The sequence below is a fragment of the Rattus norvegicus genome, chromosome 1 (genome assembly GCF_036323735.1).
Source record: "Rattus norvegicus strain BN/NHsdMcwi chromosome 1, GRCr8, whole genome shotgun sequence".
NCBI classification, from domain to species: domain Eukaryota; kingdom Metazoa; phylum Chordata; class Mammalia; order Rodentia; family Muridae; genus Rattus; species Rattus norvegicus.
Genome location: NC_086019.1, coordinates 257,556,041 through 257,577,807, shown reverse-complemented (window position 1 = coordinate 257,577,807; position 21,767 = coordinate 257,556,041). Strand labels below are relative to the sequence as shown.

Genomic DNA, 21,767 nt, shown 5'->3' with positions numbered 1-21,767 from the left:
CTTCCAAAAATAACCCCAGTGCTTAGGGCTCAGGAAGTAGGTGTAAAAGGAGAGAGGAGAAGCTCTGAGAGCCATTGCATAGATAGAAATCCATCTGGAAATTCATCTCTTTGGGCACAGGTATAAGGAAGAATAGCCAAGATGTATAAAGAAAAGAAATGGGGAAGGTAATGGTTCCATGATTGCTACTGGGAGTTCTGGGGTAAAAAGAATGTGGTAGCCATATGTGCTGTCAAGAGAATAGAGCACAGTAATCCATTAGATAGTTTAATAATGTGAACAGAGAAGACCAGGAGGAAGGGAAGGAGGGAGGGAGGGAGAGATGGAGGGGGAGAAAGAGAGAGCTATGTATCTGCCATTCTTATCATGGCCCCTCAATGTATTCTACCTCTTCTTCATCTCATTAGACTTCAGTTTTTATATTTTCAGTCTCTCTTTAACAGTCTCTCCACGTGGATTTGGCAGTTTTGTGATGGTAAGAAGCGCACTTCATAAAGTCTGCTTTCAGAAGTATCTTCTATCATCTGAAGAGCATCCTAAGAAATGCATAGCTAATTATAGTGAACAGAAACTAGGTTCTGGATTGAATAACAGAGTAGATCCCAGTATGATTTTATGCTTGGCTATGTTAGGTATTTAAGTACCCCCATAGGCAATTCTAAGAGCAAGAGCTTGGGTGGAGAAGGAAGACATGACTAAGGGACTTCACTAGCCGAGTGGAAGGAGGGTTAGTTAGGCAGAGTGGTTGCTGAGATTACTGGAAGGCACCATGGCTACAGGTGCTGGAAAGGCATCTAGGAAGGAGGAAAGAGGCATGACATGGGAAAACAGGGATTTTTCTTACCAACAACTTAGTTTGTAAACAAACAAGATTCTAATGACATTTGAGGCAGCTTTATCAAACTTTCTTTCATCTGTTTCCTATCATTACAACCATTCTCTGCTCCTTTGACAATTGTGAAATAAACACAAGGAACTCTGGAGCACTCTGGGTTAGAAATGCTTCCCCAGACGTTGGCAAAAGGACCTACACAGACAAGGACGCCAAGGGCTCAGTCAAAAAACAAAATAAAACCATGCATAACCAACCGCATGGAGACGTGGGGCAACACGAGGTGTGGGTATTCAAAGTTTATAGGTAGCAGTGTAGGGATGGATTAGACATGGAGGTAGAATAGTTGGTGGCTAGTGGATGGTGTTTGATGGTTACAGAATCAACTATGTTTCTGCGTTAAGAAGGAGAATGGGCTTGGCCATGATGTTTCCTCCCATTTGCCTCTGTCTCAGAATGTGTGAATTGAAGAAAGCTTCCATTGTCTCACCTACCCCCATTGCTGTACAATCAAGGCAAGGAACACGCTTTTCAGACTGTACACATCTGTGAGCTATGGAGCTGCAAGTTCTTCCCCATAGTAGGAGCCAGTGCTCAGGATATAGGGATATACTTTTGCTAAGAGTAGCCACTAGACTCTCCGGAAAGGTCCTCAACAAGAGGTGCACTCATTTATCCGAAGCTTCCTGGAAACCAGTTCTCAAGACAAAGTGAGCAGAGAGAGTAAATAGGGAGAGTGGGAGATAGAGCCCTGAGCTCTTCAGGCAGAGAGAGGGAATAGATGCATGAATGTCAGGTAGGTATTTAAAGAACACTCCCCACTCCCTTGCACAGCAGCAGTGAAAACTAGCAGAGCAATGGAAGTTGGGCTTGTAGAAGCTGAAACCAGCTGGTTAGCTCAAGATCTTGTCTATGTTATAGCTCTCGTCTATGTCATATATATATATATATATAGATAGATAGATAGATAGATAGATATAGATATAGATATATTCTTACATATGACTAAATATTCAAAAAATGTTTAATGCCTAGTGTCTGGTAACTCATTAAAGACATAACATTAGACTAATTTTCAAGTGTATGTGGTCAATAACATGTCACCTACTCTGAGTACTTTGTCCATTTTTATGGACATGGTCTTCTCTCTATTCATGAGAAGCGAAATGATTTCTGTCTTACAAATGAGAATATGAAGCTCAAAAGTTAAGAACTATGCCAAACTCACCATTCTAGTAAGTGTTGGAGCTAAGCTTAGAGAACAGGATGACAGGACTTGTGAATTTCATTGCATGTATAACGCAAGCATATAATTATGGGTCCCACTGAAGGAGAAAAACAAACTACCTTCTTCTCATGCAAAAACAGCTTTGACATCAAGAATACAAGGTGGTGTTAAGTATCTTATGCAGAATAGCCAATACATCCCGAACATTTGAAAGCATTTGAAATTCATTCCTTCATTTAATCCTAAATTTAGCTATGCTAGCTCTAGTATCCTCACTAAAACACAAAAAGTTCAGAGTGGTTGGGCTGAATAATGCCTGGCTCTCCTCAGAAGCATTCAAATGTCTACTTTTATCAGTGACCAAAATTGCTAAGTATAGCTTCTGGTCCAGCCTTGGGTCTCCTGTAGACTTTGATGAGAAGCAGATAGGCTTATAGCCCCTGATGTTAAAGAACTATCACGTGGACTTCGGGTGTAGGCTTCACTCTCTAAGCAAGAGCCTGAGCAACCTGGTGCTTCTGAGAACAGTGGTGTTAGTCATGCTGGATCCTGTCCACACTGAGTGAAGTAAGGCTGCCTTTAAGGGCAGCAGGCTCTACAAGTCTCTGAGTTTATCAAAGTGCTTGGTGATGGTTAGTGATTGAAAGTTGATTGGACTGGAGCTTTGGAGATGGGATCCATGTCTACAAGAACAGGGAATCCAGAAGTAAGTGTTGGATTGGTGGAGGAGAACTGTATCCTCAGACACTCACTGTGAATTTATGTACTCTCACTGGGAGAAGGGGGCGTGCTCCCTGACACCAGAGCTGTAAATACTAAGATTAGAAACCCATCTTACTTTATATCAACAATGTATTCCTAAAAAGGCATATGCAAATCAAATGCATGTTAATCCAGGCACATTCCCCAGAGACTTCCATTTCCTCTGAGAGCTGCTGTGCAGTCCTCACTTTTGATTGATGCTCAGTGGACAGTGGCTCCAACATTGCAACCTGAAGTTTTTCTGCCCCTTTCCCTAGGCTCTCTGCCAAGTGCTTAATCGTGTGTAAACAAACCTTTACAGGCGCCAGAGACCTCCTGATTAAAAACAGCTCTGGGGTGAAACCCAGGTAAAGTATCTTCTGTGTAAAAAGAAAACTGCCCTACCTGATATTTGGAGAGCTGGGAAATTCGTACTGCATGTTTTCTCAAACTGAGAATTCCCCGTTACAATCTCTCTGGTCAGTCAGTTGACTTTGACAGGACTGCTAACCTTTCACTCCATGCAGAGGACCCCTCTGGGACTTTGGGGCAGGATGAATTAACCTAGAAGCTAAGTCTGTCCAAAGCTCTTTGCATCTCAGTGTTTTTTAGAATGGGCTTTGAAGATTGAACAATCTTGCTCATTTTCTGGGGAGTTTCTATCTATTGCTCAAATGAATTCATGACCCACAAGTTTGCCACAAACCTTATCCCAGAAGCCAGTGGTGAAAAAGAAATCCAAGGAACATTTTTTACCTGTGGCAACCACAAGTCCAGGAGCTGTATCCTTGCTGGAGATTCTTCCAGAAGAATATGGGTTTTCAGAGAGCTGCAGATGCAGGTGTAGGGAACAGAAGGGCTAAAAAGAAGAGAATATTTTAAATGCAGGAATCTCCCGCCATACTCTGGCCCTCCAGGATAAGAGGTGGAGCTTGCAGGTGGGCATGATCTAGATACATCAGCAGTGTGCATACTGAACTTCAGGCCCATTGGCCCGATGGATCCAGCATTTCACATTAGAAGTTGCCCCAAGTATCACTCCTAGATCCTTCCTCCCTTTTTCTCACCCAGTATCAAATGCCTTCTCTCCTTTTCTGCAGTCAATCCAGCTTTCAAGGTCTAGTTCATGGGTAGCTTTAGGAAGACTAGTAGACATTTCCTTCACAGAGGATGACAAGAGTCTTTTATCAAACCCTCAAATCATCAAACCCTGACTATTAGGGACTTCCAGGGGAGTGAAACTGACAAACTACATGACATAGTCCAGGTTCTCAACAAGTTTCTTGCACCAAAGTCTGTGTCTGTGCTTGTGTGTTTTGATCCTGCTTGTAATTTTTCTTAAAACATTTTAAGCCATTATCTGAAATTCACTGAACACTGGACTCTTTTCCATTTACTTTCCTATGCCTATTATAGAAAGGGGTTTGGTCATATAGACATAAACCTATAAAATAAAAATAATTATTATGATGACAAATTGAGATATAGAGAAAATTAGATGAAGAGAGTAAGATGAAGTATAATTCAGGTTCAACAGCAAAAGAGAATAAATCACAGTGATCCCATGAACTGCTCCAATGACTCGGCAGCCATTTGTGTGGTATTCCTGGCATCTAAACAAGAGCCACAGAAAACACTAAACATAATTTGCCTAAAACTTACAAAATGGTAGTGTCCCTTTCTGACCTGCACATGATTATATCTCTAGATTCCCACACAATGTCTAGAAGCCACTTGGCTCATAAATCTATTTGAATATATGGAAGAAGACAACTTTGTCTCAGGATAAACTCAGGCACCTATCTGAGATGTTAGAATGGCTTCTGGTGCAGACATTCGCTAACAGGAACTTGGTGGTTGTATTATTGTTAATTATCTTTACATTGAGGCACACTTAAGCAGAAATGTCATCTTACTCATCATGTCCCCAACACTGTCTGCCTCATCATTCCCATAGCAATGACTTTCTAAAGCTAATAGGTTAACTGACAATTCAGTGTAGACAACCCTGTCTGACCCTGATGGGCTTCCTTGCTTACCCTGACATCTATTTAGCACTGAACAAAGTATCAGTTAACATATGAGTTAGCTCTTCTGAGTCCTGTCTAGTACTTCTATTAACAAGCACAGGCTCACTGTCCATTTCTTTATTTTACCAACAGCTTTAGGGCATTGTCTCTCATAAATAAAAACCTAAGCAATCCACTGAGTCTTCCATTCTGTCTATGTAGCCGTCTGAGCATGCAGCCCTGTGCTCCTAATATTGCTCAGGACCAGACAAATTTCAAATGAAGGAAGAGAGTCCTTGGTACACTATCCCCAGGGGAGCTACCTGCCCTTGTGAATTCTACATGGGGCTGAATAACTGACCAGCAAACAGTGCACTGGGCTTCCTCTCAGGTCCACATCTGGAGCTTGCAGTAGACGCCAATCCCTGCCTTTGTTGTAAGTGATGTACGTCTTCACCTGGTCATCCACCTTCTTGTTTGCCAGGAATATGCCCTTGATACCTGCTACCTAGGAGAAAGGTGAGAGATGGAGAGCTATGTTGGGCCAAGATGGTAGCCTTGGAGAGACCTGAAAGACTGGCATCTTACATGGGGTATAGAAGGGAAGAAAAGGAGTAACAAATATCATATTCCCCAAGGTTCACCTTTGTACCCTATACCAAATCCTTGCATGCCCCATCTCACTTTATATATCAGATTTTCCCCATTTTGCCTGCCTTTGTTCTTTGCTCCATAGATCTTCAGTTAACTATTAACAGTTACTCTTATAATGAACAAAGGCTTTACCCCTTCCAGAGACAACTGTGTTACCTCAAGGGATTCTAGTAGACAGGTTGTGAAGTCACCAAGGGATCACCCCTTATGGCAGCCCACAAATACTTCTTAGAAATAAAGTAGATATCATGCAGCAGATGATCCAGCAAAGAGAGCTGATATCAATGCATGCCTCTAGCTCACTGCATGACACTGTATGATTTACATATCATCTTTTAGGTGACTTTAAAACTAGTGGTTTCTCTCTTTTTCCCTAGTTGGCTGACAAAGGTGCTGTGAGATAATGCAGAGCGCTCTTGCCAGAGCTTCTAATGCATTGGGATTTTCATGCCCTTGATATTTTGAGGGAATAAAGAACAGTACTGCAAAACAAGTAGCTGGAGTTGATTTATCAATTAAAATGTACACTAGGCTAAGTGCAAATTCCGCTTGAACTTTTGCTCTACTTTCTGGTTAGGAGAACAGATTCTTAGGATCACAATGTCCTATAACAGAAAGTGATTTGTATAATTGCCAGCATATTCCAAAGCCAAAATAAAAACAAGATTTTGTGTGTATCTGTGTGTGTAATAAATAATATAGTGTGTGTATGTGTGTATGTATGTGCATGTACAAGTGTATTAAAAATAAGGCAGAGTATATGGAAGGTTGTATGTGTGCTTCTGTGCTACATGTATGCACCCAAGTTGAAATTGGACACACGTGCGTGCGTGCACGCGTGCACACACACACACACACACACACACACACATACATGCATGCACTATTAAATAGCAGGTTTGCTGGATGTGTTTTATTGTCAACTGGACTGGATTTAGAGTCCTTATAGAAAGATACTTGTGAGTATACATCTCAGGGTATTTCTAAAAAGATTTAACTGAGGAGGGAAGTTCTATCCATAAACTTCCCATTAACTGAGGAGGGAAGTTCTATCCGTGGTGTCATTTCATGGACTTGAGACCCAAACTGAATTAAAAAGGCTAACTTATCATTACCCATCTATCTCTGCTTCAAGACAGAAAACAGCCACAAAACAGCCCGTCTGCTGCTATGACTTTCCCATTGTGAAGCACTAATCCTCAAACTGCAGGCCAATGGAAATAAGCCCACCTTCCTCAATTTCCATTTGCCAGGTGTTTGTCATAGCAACAAGAAAAGTAACTAACACACTGGACAACACTGAGATGTTCTAGGTTTCCTTATCCTACATTCTTCAAGGATCTTGGTTCATTGCAATTCACCACCACTCTGAAGGAACACCAGTGGGAGGAAAGGAGAAGTCTCCCAAATGACATCCTTGGGCTGATGAACTCAGGGCTTTTTATAGTTGGTTTTTGTGGTAACCTGACTGGCCTTGGAAGAGAATGCCAACCCAAATAAGACAAACAAAAATGCCTCAGACAAAGGGACAGAGAATGCCAGGAGGAGGATAGAGCCATCAGGAAGAGACAGCACCAGAGGAATTTGACAATGAGTCAGTGAGAGATAGAAGGGATGAACTCAGATTTCTGAGTTCAAGGGCAGCCTGGTCTACATATCAAGTTCTAGGACAGTCAAGGCTACACAGAGAAACCATGCTTGAAAATGAAAAACAAATAATGAAAACGAACAAAAAAAAAAACCCCAACAATAACAAAACCCATGGCAAGAGATGCTGATTAAATCTGGATGTCTTAGATTTCCCCGAGAGCATGGAATGTTACTTTACTTTCTGTAGATCTTCTGGTATTCTTTCTGCCACAAAACTCTCTCCTAAATCAGTTGCCCTCCTGCAACTCACACTCGGGGCTTTGCTGTTTACTTCTGGTAGAACATAAATAGGTCTGACTCTGGGTCTATGTCTCACTGTTGCTTGGGAGTGCCTGTGACATCCTTGCCTGAGAACAGGTGTATACAAACACACATAGGATGAGCGTGTCAAACAAACAGAATATGCTTTTTCCACATCTGCTAAGATGAGAAATTTCCTTGAGTCACACAAAAAATTCCTACAGTCAAAGTCAAGAGAAGGGAGAACAAAAGTTGTAGGAAAGAGGTATTCCCATGGAAATCTCCACACTCAGCCCTGAACTTGCCTCTCGTGAAGTTAGACACAATGCAATAGCAATCTTCCTAACAGTCCTGAAAAATTAAAGTCATTCCATCTGTGTGGATGGTCCATGACCTGTATGATTCATGGCTTCATGAATCAAGAAAATAGATGATCAGTTTGATCCACTGACCTACTGTGTCTTTTTGACTTAGAACTTTTGCTGTTTGGTTGCAACTCAAGATAGAAATATACTCATTCCAGACCCCAATATTCATGTCCAAATCTATGTGTTTGGGGACATGCATGTGGGAATTTTTCTGACAGCATGTTTCAGTCACGAGATACATAGTTTTGGTTTTTATCTGAGGAGGAGGCACTTAGCATCCCACTAACTCTAAATATTCTTTATCCCATTGTAGGGTGAAATCATTAGTGTGACTGCTGCTGTTGTTCCTGAAAGTCCAGCGAGAAGCATGTGATGGTGCCCATGGGTACAAGTGCCTGCTGCAGCTTGGCTTTATTCTTTGTGCATAACATGATCAACATTTTAGAGTAAAGGTATCCATGGCAACTAATTGAGAACAACACAAAAATAGGTGGGTGAATTGTAATGTTAACAGACTACTGACAAACCCCAAAAGGAGGAGGAGGAAGACAGACTCACAAGTCTCTCATCTGATGTCTTAGCCATTATCCCCACCCCCTTCCCATATGGGCAAGTGATCTTTGAAGACTCTAGAGTGCTTAGGAAGTAGAAGGTGAAATGGAAGGTTGACTCCGTGGTGCTCCTTGCATGAGGTCATCACTTATGATGGGGTAGAGCTTTCTGGTGATACAGCTGTTTCAGTGATCATTCATGTTCCTAGATGTAATCCTTCACCAATGCTATGAACTCACACGTTCTCCAAGTTGAACTTTGATGGACTCTTACTTTTGATGCCTTATCTGAATAAACATTTGGTTTCATCACCTCAGGAAAAGTTAATGTATCAGGCTGGCAATTCCCTCTGGGAATTAGAATGAGGTACAGAGGGATACGACTGCAGGCCCCTTGGCAGATCGTGGTGTCCAGGTGGCATGGTCATCTGTTGGCTATGTCCCTGGGACCTCAGCAAAAAGAAACTAGGGATCTGCTGAGATAAAGTAATTAGTATGATCTGCCGTGGGCTGTCCCTAGCATCAGAACTACAGGAAGGGTGTAACCAAGGTTATGGCAGGGAAATGTCCCTGTGGAGTGTATAAGCAGCTATCCATCTGGACCAAGAAGGGTCACTGAAGGTTATAGAAGCAGACAGAATGGAGATCAAGCACTAGAGACAGGTAAGGCAAAGAAATACCAATTAATAAACAGAAAATTAGGACACTGGGGAATAACACAGAGAGTTAGAGTTTAGTGTCCATATATAGAGGGTTCAGCAGAATCACTAGAGAAGTAAAATACGGACCTCCCATGATGGAGCACCCAGACTGTAATCAGAATGGTTACATGCATGGGAGCACATGGGTGTGTGCACACATGCATACACATTCCTCCCTCCCCCCTCTCTCCCCTCTAATACCAAGTGTTGAGGAATGTACAAAACAATGACAATAATGACAATTTCATATCCTCAAGATGAACTGCCACTTTAAAAATCATATTGATGGCTTCATAAACATATATTTATATTTAATTTGTCAGGCCTGCCTTTAAGTGAGAGATAATGTTCCTGCAAGTATTTACAGATATTTGAATCACAATCATACAGAACTGAGAGCAGCCTAACTGCTCTCTAACTAATGAACAATATCTACGGCCCAGTCACAGAGTGGAATGTTACTCAGCAATAAAAATGAACACACGCTGATACAACTCACACTGCGTGCCACACACCAGATGACTCTCGGATGCGTTTTTCTAGGGCAAAGAAGGCTAGACTCCAAAGCTTACAGCTTATCTTATTCCACTAAGTGTCACTCTGCAAAGGGCAGGGCTGGAGTGGAGTACATGCCAAAGGACATTAAAGTGAGGGCTCTGGAGAATGGATTCCTTCCATGTCTTGATTGTAAACTTAGTTATACAACCGCATGCACTTATCAAAATCCATAGAACCATGTACCAAAGAGTGCATGCCTAATTGCACAGGAATTAGGACTCTTTTCTAAGAATGTAAAAAGCACAAAGGTTAGAGGGAAAAGCTTGATGTTTTAGCCAGACTGATATGGATGCTTTCCGATGTAGCGGGACCATATCCTAGTTGTGTGATGTGAGCCAAGCCATTCAGTTTACACGACCCTGTAATTGTATAGTGAACTTGGGAAGCAATGTTCACCAGAGAGAAATAACCAATAGTGCATCTGGGATTTAGGTCTGTGAAATTCACTATGGGAACCACTGGCCACATACGTTATGTAGGCATGTAGTTAGCAAGTGAAAGAAAGAGACTGTTTAGTTTTAATCAACATTAATTGGAGTTGATAATCAATTTGGGTTCTGATCAAGTTTATTTATAAATATATGACTCTCCTTTACCTATAATAAATTTTATGAAATATAACTATAGATCAACTACTTCAGGCAAAAATTTACTACATGATTGGAGGTGAGTTGGAAATATCAAATATAATCTGGAGTTCTTTAAGACCATATGAAAAAATACAAAATATTTCATGAACAATGTTTTGTCTTGAGTATATATGAAATAAATAAATAATTTGTGTATCTTTGGCCAAAATTGAGTGTATGACTATTACTATTACTGATTTCATCTGTTCATTTTTTACTTTTAAATTTTTTGTTGTAATAATTTTGAAGTCTATATGTAGCTTGTGTTGATGTCATTATGCAAGTGAAGGCAGGTACAGGATAGAACAAGGCCTATCATTGGAAGAGAAGGAAGGATGGGCGGGAGAAAAGTTTTAGAGAGGCAGAGGAGACTGGAGTGAGGGGAAAGTAGCTGAGATGTTAAGATTCTTCTTTGCGCATAGTTACAGGTTGTTATGACTATTCTTAAGGCATAGGTGTATACAGGATTTTGTGTCATCTAGATGGGCAAATTATATCTTATCAATTGGATCAGAGGATATTGTGTGATGTGTTCTTTCATGTGGAGATTAATTGAGTTCAAGAGATTGTATGGTAGATGGATATAATGGCCATGAATTGAGCTGTGTATGTCTGGCGTGGTAGAAACCAGATAAGCAAGCTGTGAGTGAGGGCGGGGGCAGCCTGACAGGGTGCTTCATTGGACGAGATTGCCTGGGTCACAAACTACTTGGGGGTTCTGTGGAGCTATTGAGAAAAATCAGGGCTATTTCCAATGGCCTGCTGGAGCTGGAACTAGCGTGAGTGCAACCGCCCGACAGGGTACTCGTGGGAACAAGTCAAGCCCTTTTATTTTTTACCGCAACACTTGTGCGGTCTCATTATATAAGCTGGACTAGCCTGGTGCTCTCTGTGTAAATCAGGCTTCCCTTGAACTTCAAGTGCTGGGATCAAAGGCATAAGCACCATTCCAGGTATCAAGTTATGTATTTATTGTAGTTTACAGTGTCTGCCTAAGGCACTGCAGCTAATATGATGTTATTGCAGGGAGTTATAAGTTGAATATTAGATTAAGCATTAAAGAAAGTTCATCAGAACAAGAATTCTTAGCTCAACTCTAGGTTCTGGAATGGTTATTTGTGGGATTTTTTTTAGGAATATGAAAACAAAACCTACAATAAGATGCTGTGTGAAAAATTATTAGAATTCAAGACATTCAAAGTACTACATTCAACTGATTCACTGTCAGCACCTTAAGGAGGAGACCAATAATTATTTGACCATCAAACACTGCTTTCTCTTCTACACAATTACATCAATGGCTAAATTGGACTTTGAAGTTGGAATTAGAGAATAAATTAATAAATGAACTTCCATACCTGGAAATTACTGCTTTAGATTATTTCTCAAAATTGTATTGCCCTCTTCTGGTTAGAGGGGGTTCAGTGGAGCTGGTCTTTTGCCTTCTCCGAAGAACCTCGGTGACAAGGCTTGCTAGGGGCGTCTCCTCTACCTTGTCAGGCAGCATAAGAGGCTCATGGGGAAGATGGAATACTTCACCATCCGCTTTAGATAATCAAAGTGGGTGCAAGCAACCCAACATCTACAGTTTCCCAAAAGAATCTTTCTTCTCTCAGAGGAGGGAAAGAGCTGCGATGCCTTACTACATTATAAAGTCACAAATTAACCTGGATCGGCACAGATAAACATTTGCTGGTGATATGTGAGTAAAACTGCAAACACAGTGTGAATGTCCACCTCTGTACTGAGTGCGTGTTAAGTCTGTCCTGGTAGCTTAAGACCCATGCTCCACTAATCCACAATTCCACACAACCTTCCATGAAGAAGGATGTCCACTTTGCACTCAAGCTCCGGCAGCCCATCTCTGTATCCAAGTCCCTTTAAGCTGCTACAAATTTTCTCAAGTTAGAATTCATCTTCCTTCTGTGGGACCCTACGGCTTAGCAGAAGGATACTTCTAATACTAGGTGGACTCTGGTCTCTACCTTAGGAGTGTCCCATAGACTTGTCCAAGTACACTGCCATTATGCATCAGACCTCACGTCACTGGACAAAATGCATTTGCTTAAAGTGTGTGCATTTGGCTGAATTATACAAGAATTTTACTGCTTTTCTCAGCTGCATTACTCAAGGGCACTTGAAGTCCAGAAGAATTATATTCTCTTTGCTAACTGTCCATATGGTTCCCATTCTCATTCTCTGTCTATGTATAAGAATCTCCAGTGAAGAAGGTTAAATCCTAATGACCTCTAGAGACCAATTAAATTGAGCTTTATCTCCAAACTACAGAATGTATCTCCAGGTGCAAAACAGCATCATCCATTAAAAATCTTCAATATGGTCATGGTCTAGATAATGTCAGGCTCCAATTTATTCACTTATTATTAAGTGCCTTCCAGAATTTGAAATCTAATCAATTATCCAGTTTTCACTCATGTCCCTGACAAGCATTATTCTGTACAATTAGGGTGGCTAGCATACTTTATAAAAAATTTAACCTGTCTGCCTATCCCTTGGTTCATTCTATTCTTAACACTGGAGATGGATTACACTTCTCCAATATTTCCTTCAGAAGGTGTCAATGGGACTGATAAGAATATATGCCACTCTGAGAAAAGGACCTGGTCATATACAGCCAATCCTGATCTCCCTTGGTTTGGGGTCCACCTGAATAATTCATTTATGTTTGCTACCTCGCTGCTGTTCATAATGACACTTCTAGGGAGCAATGGATTCACTATTTATTCCTAGGACTTTTAAATTGATAAGTGAAACCACAATCTCAAACTTAAACAAACAGATAAAAGGCTATGCTTTCCATTTGTTTTATCCCTCTCTGCTTCACTTAGGGTCTAGTCTAGTGCAGGTAAAGCAGGTAAATTGCTTACTGACCCACTCAAAAACCAGCAGACTAAGTAGAAGCTCCCAGAGGGTCTTGTCAAGAGTTTGAACACAGAGTATGATCATAATCAACTGTGGCAAAATTGAGTGGAAAGCAGGCTCACAGAACTTGCATTAAAGATATTGCCTTAAGTAGTATGGCTTTCCTCTCAATAAAACCAGTAACATCATGCATTTTTTCCCTAGGTGACATTGAAAATACAAGACCAACTTCAGTAGTGAGAAAAAATTACATGGATCTGGGTATATTCTTCATACTGATTCATGCCTTGCTTCAGATCAGCATCTCAAAGTTCTAAATCACCAAAGAAACCAAGGAGACCCAGGCTCCCTGAATAAAAAGCACAATGGTAAGCTCACCCATCATGTCAAGAGCAACCATGGAAAAACATTGATTTCTTCCTTTTTCATTTTATTACTATCTATCTATCTATCTATCTATCTATCTATCTATCTATCTATCTATCTATCTATCTTATCTATCTATCCAGACAGGTTCTCTCTATTTAGCCTAGCCTGGATTTGAACTCATGATCCTCTTGCCTCAGCTCTCTGAGTGTTGAGAATAGAGATGGACACTATGGTTCTCACATGGGGCTTCTAATTTTTGCAATGAGGTCATCTGCATCAGTGTTTTATATTCTTTGATTTGGGTGACAGCACAGGGGAATGAATATTCCTCCTTAGAGTCTTACGAATCTTGGGGCTATTCCTCCAAACTATACCCAAGGCTGTAGCGTGTTGTTAATAATGAAAGTTTACTTCTGACCCTTGATTAGGTTACAGATAAAGAATGTAAGTTTATCAAAGTTATCTATACCCCTTAGACTTTTCTGCCAAACCTTACAAATGAAGGAAGAAACCTGGACATTTCCTCAAATAAGCCTTGCTGTTGGAGAGAATTGTTTTAGACTTCCACAAGATAAAGGCATTGGGTATCCCAGCATGCTTCGTGGCAGGTAACATAAGCTCCCAACCCTGGCTAGGTTGCTGCTGACAGATGGCGGTGGCTAGGAGAGGGAGATTCAGTTTAGTTTAAGAATGTAATATGTGATAAGTTAACCATGCTCCAGTAGATGATCCCATACATATGAAGTAATTGGCAGCACTAACTGGATTCAGTGGAATATAGAAAAAGGAAATAAACAATAGAGATATGGAGCTGGGAATAGGATGTGAGGATAGAGGCCTTTAGTAACTAGGTGGTGACAAAGTAGACAATGTAGATACCAGTGACAGATGCCAGAACTGGCCACAGGATAATGTACTGAACCTTCTGACCTACTTCTATTCCGAAAGCCACCAGAGCAAAGCTCATCCAGGTAATCTGAGAGCCCAGCCAGAGCTGAGCTCACTCGTCACAACATGTGTGAGTTTAACCACTGTGTTCTTTTGTCACATGAGGTACCTAAGACACACTGCAAAATCCAGCTCATCACATCCCTAGTATAATCCAGTCACTTAACCTGTTCTCTTTCTAGTGCTGTCAAAAGTCATACACGGCCTTTAATGACAGAAGGAAACAACACATCTCTCAGGATCTCTAATTTTTCTCTAATTTCTGTGTGCACTCATGTGGATACCTAGGCAAAGTGTCCTTTTAACTGGCATACATTTTATATATATGTATGTATATATATATATATGTATGTTATATATATGTGTGTGTGTGTCTGTGTGTGTGTGCATGTGTGCGTGTGTGTGTGTGTGTGTGTGTGTGTGTGTGTGTGTGTGTGTGATACTCATGTCAAGGCAAATTTTTCATTATATCATGTTGTGGCATTTACTCTCTTATAAGTTTTTTTAAATTTTTCCTTCTTTTCCTCTAAATTATGTTTATAAGTATCATTTTAAAAATAATTTCTGCATGGACATAGCATCCTCTTTTTTTTCTAGAAACGTACATAGCAAGAAGCCTGGAGTTTTGAAAGGCTCCTTAAGTCATCGTGTATGCCGTGTGCCTTCAGTTCTGACACGCTCGTGCACGTGCAGACATTGACCTTACTGAGACAGAGGATCCCTTACACACACCCTACCCCTCACCTCACAAGAATATTACCAGACGAGCACTTGTACCTTTATTTCTCTGGCACTGGGCTACAAAGAGTTTGCATCCCTTGCCTCGCAATGCAATTGCCAAGTGAAACAGCTGGGGTCAAGCGCAGGATTATAGTGCCTATGCTTATAAAGTCGAAACACATGAAAAGGGAAGGTCAGGCCAGGGAGGGGTAATTTTGGCTACATACCTCATATAACTCAATAATGATGTTCCCCATTAGACTTCGGCTGCTCTTAATGTTCTCCATAGCCAATGTGAAGTAGATCCCGCGTGTGTCTGAGATGTAGAGGTTGTAGGTGTCATTTTGGTTCCATTCTTGGACGGCTGCAAACACTTGGTTCTCATCTGTACTGATGATGTGCATGTCCTGTAATGAGACAGATGGCCTGTGAGAAGGTAGGGCACCGTACCTCTCTCCCCGCTGGGACCTCCGGTAAGTCCCATGACTTGGGAAATAGTTGAGAAAAATCTTGAGTTATAGGCAATGTTAAGCAGTTCTGCGTTGGACCAAGGCTATCAATCGTGAGTATCATGATTTCCGTTCCTTACTAAGTGACAGCAAGATGGTTGTAAGGGGCTTTAGTGAGTATCATTTCCCGTGGTTCCAAGGGATTCGTCCCTGCTCATTTTTTACATTTATGTTTGAAATTGAGTGTTAGTGCTAACAGAGGCATCTAGCCATCCAGGAGGACACGCAGACATGTGGAGCAGCGGGCCCCATCCCATCTTTTGATCTTCACTTATGGTTTTAAATCTTTGAGGCACAGTGCTTTCCTTAGCAAGCCTCAGTATCAGGTGGCTGGCAATGAGGCAGGTAGGTCTGGCCAGAGACCTCCAACCTCAGGTAACGCACGGGCATCAGTCAATTAATTGTGTGTCCGGGAGATCCGTGTGATATTTAAGTGAAACTAATGGAGAGCCTGCTGCAAAGGAGAAAAAAAATATATTCTTGGCCAGTAATCACACTCAACCTAAGACTTGGTGCCCTGGGTCTTCCTATATGCGCTGCCGCTGTGGGACAAGTGGCTGATGAATGTATCAGCCTCCACGAATTTCAATTTTCTCCCCAAGGAGTGAAAACAAAAGCACCTAGTCCTAGGACACTATTCTGTCATTCAGTGTTTTTTATTTCAATTAGAAGTCAAATAATCCTGTGATAGAGATAGGGTGATTATTATCATTTTCTGGAGCAAACCAAGGCACCTAGCAGTTCATCAAACTGCTCCCAATTGCACAGGTAGTAAATGACAGAACCAGACTGTGACTATCTGTGGTTGTGACTGACATTATGGTGAGCTTTGTTTGGATTCGTAATTTCCTGCTATCTCCGCTCCTGCAGATCCACTCCTCCTCCTCTGTTTCAGAAAAGAGCAGGCCTCCCAGGGATATCAACCGAACATGGCAAAACAAGTTACAGTAAGACTAGGCAGAAACCTCGTATCAGGGCACGTTGTCAACGATGTTACACTAGCAACCAATACAGTAAAGACTCATTGCAAATGTCAGCTTGGTCTGTATGAAAACCTGATTCTCTAGGCTGCGAGGTGGGTTTGGTACCATTAGGGTCTCCACCCTGGATAAACCTGGATTCTTATGGTCTGCTCCTTACAGACTAGCATTCCGTTCACAGCCCTTGCATTCATTTTAGGTTCTAATCCTGGTCTGTATTATTCCTGAAAACCAATTGAATGGCTCACAATTCAAAACTAGTTTACAAAAACCATACGACGTACTCTCTAATCACTGCATAATAATGACACATTCGAGCCCATACCAAGAGGATATGCATTTACTCAGGAGGACATGTTGGTATGGTTAAACATCTGTTTAAAGTGATGGCATTAAAATGCATAAATACAGTGTGCATGCCACATAACAGGTCACAGATGGAGAGCCACAATTGTACCTGTGGAGAAGTGTGCTGGTCGCAGCAGCATCAGGAACCAGAGCCAATAGCAAATTACTAATAAGCCAGGGTCTACCTTTCCTAGAATCCATTTCAAGTGAAGAGAGCAATGTCAGCTCTGTAGCCAGCCCCTCCCCCACTCTGTTGAGGACTAGGCCATACGATCTTGAAAACTGGAAGGTAGAAAAAGTAGGCAAACAAATTCTAGACTTTAGAGGTCGTTTGTCAGTAGTCCCTAGCCTTGACCTTTCCGAGTCACCTTGACAGTGGCTTTACTTGCTCATTTTTGCTTATACATCTTGTAGAATTACAAGCTCCTGCTGAACTGCTTTAAGATAGAAAGAAATTTTACTCCTAAAAACCATGGGATGAAATCGTGTTGTGTAGATATGGAATGAATGCCCAAGAACCCAGTGGGAGGGGAGAGGGCAGCTGCAGGGAATCCGAATTAAATTCACTTACCCTGATAAAAATGCAATATAAATGCTTGGGTTTTCCCAGATGTTTTGGTCATAAAAATGAATGAGCTAAGTTATTTCAGACTAAACTAATGCAAAGTAAGTGGGGAGAAAACAACTTAGAATACCATGGAATGGCCAGGGTTAGAGGCAGCCAGCTTTGCTGTGAGTGTATATTAGGAAAAAGCTGTCATGGGCTGTGCCAACTGGTTAGGCGGTCCTCGGCCTCCAGCATAAGAAGCTAGAACATACCTTTGTCTGAGATTCTATATTGCCCATGACTTCATTTGTTAGTCATTAAGATGACAAATGACATTACTGAGATTTAATCAAGAAACTAACTCTTTAAGCACCGTATTGCTGAAGATATAACTTCAATGTGATCAAAATGACTTACAGATCTTCATCACATTTGTCATTTTCTCATTGAAGAGGTGGGACCTTTGCTATGCTACAGAACAATGGTTAATATCAATAGTCAACCCCAAAGATATAGTTACTGGGGAGCAGACCTCTACACATGACAGTGGTTGATTATGTTAATATTAAAAAACCTGGTCAGTGTGGGTGGCACCATTCCCTAGGCAGGAATCCTGAGTTGTGTAGGAAGGAGAAAGCAAGTTGAGCACAAGCAGTTACTACTCTCTACTTCTCGAGTCTGTGTTCAATGTGACCAGCTGCTTCATTCTCCTGCTGTATCTTCCCTGCCGCAAGGAACTATAATCAAATTATGAATCAAAAAAAGCCCCCTTTTCCATTAAGTTACTTCTACCAAGGTATTTTTATTCCAGCAATAGAGACGGTAACTAAGATGTCCACACTAACCTTGAGTTCCTGAACTCAAAGCTTCTCCCTACTTCTCCCTTCTAACTAGCTAGGATAGACAGTCCTATTGTTACCACCTGAACAAGTCTTCTAGATGATTCTACAGAATCACTTTGAAGTGGTTTTCCAAGCTTGTACAACTTTCCAATATAGGAGCATGACATTGCCATCTACAAAGTTCTCATTAAAGAACCCCACAATTGAGTCACAATTGTAATAATGTCTTAAGTAAGTTCACAAAGTCCTAAATTGTGTCTGGCCACATCATAGCTCTTAAGGTACATATAGCCATGGGCCACAGGTAGTTCATACTTGCATATGAACCCTTTCTAAATAGTTCGTTAAACAGAAATCAACAGTTAATAACCAGAACGTTGTAGTATCAGTTAAAAATCAGTCCGGCAGGGTTCTGGACTATCATGAATGTTTTCTTTAATAGAGCTACCTCAATTGAACTACAAAGAAACTGTTTCTTTCTTGCTTGCTGATCCTGAGAAGGTGTGGGAAGAGAGCTAGTGAGGAAGAGAGAACACAGAGGAAGGGAAACATAAGAAACCATTGAAAAGGGAACCTCGCTATCACTGCAACAACTTGAAAAGCCTCAGAATAAGCACATATGTTATTTGGAAAGCACTGATCAGTAACACCCCCCACCATTTCAACAGTGACTTGAAAAATCATACTTTTGAGAACATAACTAAACAAAATCTGGGTCTTCTGAAATAAACACTAATGAAAATATTTCGCTCTCCCTTCCGGCTCTTTGTTTATTTTCTTTGTTTGTTTTCTAATATCCTGGAGCTTCTTAAATGTTTACATGAAACACGTAAATGATTAAGCATTTTCCACCTTCTGGGGCACCACACTGAAGATGGGAAGAAGAATAAAAGATTAATAAAGCTACAGCAAAGAGGATGTCCCTAAGCCTATGCCCCGATGGGGAAGACAGCACCTTCTTAGATTTTTCTCAACAGTAACCGGATGCTACACTAAAGCAGACAAGTAAGAGAGTGTGGAACTCTCAAGAACACAGGTTAAGGGCTCCACACATCCCATGTAAGAGGTAACAATAGAGGGGCCACACCACAAAAGATTGTGTGCAGCACAGCTAGCCTTTGGCAGGAAGTGTAAAGTGTAGGAAGACCTGAAAAAAGAAACTAGGTTCTTAGCACTGCCTTTGTAAAATGGATTGGTGGCGTATTAGGAAATCTATTGGGGAGAGCACATCGATAGTATCTGACTTGTAAAAGTGGCCTCTTTATTTTTAGATATCATGCACTTTATTTGCAATTAGTGATAAAGTAATCACATAATTATTTGTTTGTTGTTTTTCTCTCTCATCGGACACTAAGCTTCTAGGGAATAGAAACTTATGTATTTATTACTTTACCTCTAGTACTTCGCAAAGAGTTTTCTGTAGAGTGCATGCAGGACAAAAGTTTACAAAGTAAATAATGGGGTATGAAAGTAAATAAAGAGAAGAGGAGGCACAGGGAATATTGAACAGATACTAGCCCACATCTGGGCTTCTTAAACAAGGCATGTGAATACGCAGTTCAGTAAAGGGCTTCTTGGTAGTGGTGAGAGATGGGCTGAGGCTGTTCATGCAGGAGTCACTGATGTAAACAGAAATGGATGGAACCACTCAGAGAGCACACAGATTGTAAGAAGAATCTAAGAGATAGTTAGAAGAAGGGCATAAGAAAGGGAAAGAGCTTTAGTGTGGACTTGGGGCAGGGGCATTATGCCAAATATTCCAGGGAGCCAGATGAAAAGAAGGGTAGAGATGTTAAGAGTAGGCTTTGACACATAGGTGGTCATTCATAAAAATGGCCACATGGAGTAAATGGGTAGGAGGATAGAGGGCAATTAGCAGTGCATACAAGACAGAATGGGAATGCGCAAACAGATAAGGATTACACATAAATCCGTAAGAACAGTGGCTGTGATCTACCAGACCTAGGCCAGGAGACAAAGGTTAATATCCTTTTCACTGTTCTTATAATAAGAAATAGCTTCCTGCTCTCTCACCATTCACAATGGGACTAACTACATCCCAATTGACAAATGGTTGCACATTCTGACGTAGATAAGAAAAAACTGTTGCAAACTCTGATATAACATCTACGAGCATTTCAGAAGGAACTGCTTTTGTTTTCCTTCACTTTACAAAAGGGTTTAATGTGTGCCAGGCTGGCTTCAAATCCAATACATGGCCAAGGACGCCTTGGAGCTACAGATCCTCCTGGCTCTCTCCCAAGTGTTTGAATAAATACACATGCACCATCATGCCTTGCCGAGAATTGCTTTTAAACTTCTTCTTACTTGTTCTTTTTATTCATATATATTGCACTTAGCTTTTGTTGCATGTGTATGTGTGTGTAGTATGTTTTTCAATGAGTATGTGTGATCACATACATGTAGGTGCTTGTGTGCTAAGACAAGAATTTGTCTTCAGGGTCTTCTTCCTCAATCACTCTATACTCGTTTACTGAGGCAGGGTGCTCTCCTAAACCCTGAATACATGGTATAGTTTGACCAGCTTGCTTAAGGAGATCCAAGTCTCCAAAAGCAGGATTACATGTGAGCACATATAAAGATGTTGTGGACCTGAACCCTCACACTTGCACTTCAAGTACTTTGTACACAAAAGCTTCTCCACAACCTCGAGGTTTGCTTTTAAAAAGGTATATAAAATAAAAAGGGACCGAGCGCGTAGCAGGGAATGGAGATGACTTGATCACACAACTGAAGGAGAAATTTCTTTGAAGCCAAGTGATGCTCACAAATGCTTTAGGGTCAGGCAGATGGCTGCCCCTGATTGCACTGTTTGCCCAAGTGCTCAGTTGCCCAAGTTCTCAGTACAAGCTTGAGGGTGGGCAACATTCAAGAGCTGAGGGCAATGAGATTTAAGTTTGGTCAGGTCAAATTATTAGGTGTTTTGACCACATTTGTTTGTAGGTCAACAGTTCAGTTACTCGCTTATGAGAGCAAGAATGTAAATGTGGTCTTCTGACAAAACCACAGGTCAGATATCTGAGTCTTAGCAAGTCTCCTAGAAAGCAGGGATGAGCCCCTCCCCAGACACAGAATGGAGTTGTACTCCTTAATCTTTGCTGTTGTCCAGCGGTTCAGGCAAAGTTCAGGGGTATCACTAGAACCCAAATACTTTTAGGGAAAGAAAGCAAACAAATGTTTTTCTCTTGTAGAAATGACTTTTAGAATGGTGACTTAAGGAAAAAATTCGAATCTAAGGGACCAAAAAAGTCTATGACAGGCTTCTGGTGGTACAGTGACAGCCTTAAGCAATATGGAGACCAATGCTGTCAGAGGGAGACACAATTCTACTATGAGCTTAATCTGCATAGCAGGCAGGGGAAGGACATTGGTATCTCCCCCCAAGTCAGAGTCGTCCCTTAGATTTACTGAGCATACTACACTGGACATCCATGAGCCG

General features: G+C 41.2%; 1 protein-coding gene across 1 annotated transcript in view; it reads right to left on the bottom strand.

The window, feature by feature from the left end:
• Positions 1-21,767, bottom strand: part of Sorcs3 (sortilin-related VPS10 domain containing receptor 3) — a 634,818-nt gene that overhangs the window by 97,452 nt on the left and 515,599 nt on the right. The window contains exons 9-11 of the mRNA NM_001106367.3: positions 15,309-15,488; positions 5,172-5,318; positions 3,558-3,660 (exon numbers count right to left, since the gene is read on the bottom strand). Of these exons, the coding sequence (NP_001099837.2) occupies positions 3,558-3,660; positions 5,172-5,318; positions 15,309-15,488 (430 nt within the window). The remainder of the gene's footprint in view (positions 1-3,557; positions 3,661-5,171; positions 5,319-15,308; positions 15,489-21,767) is intronic.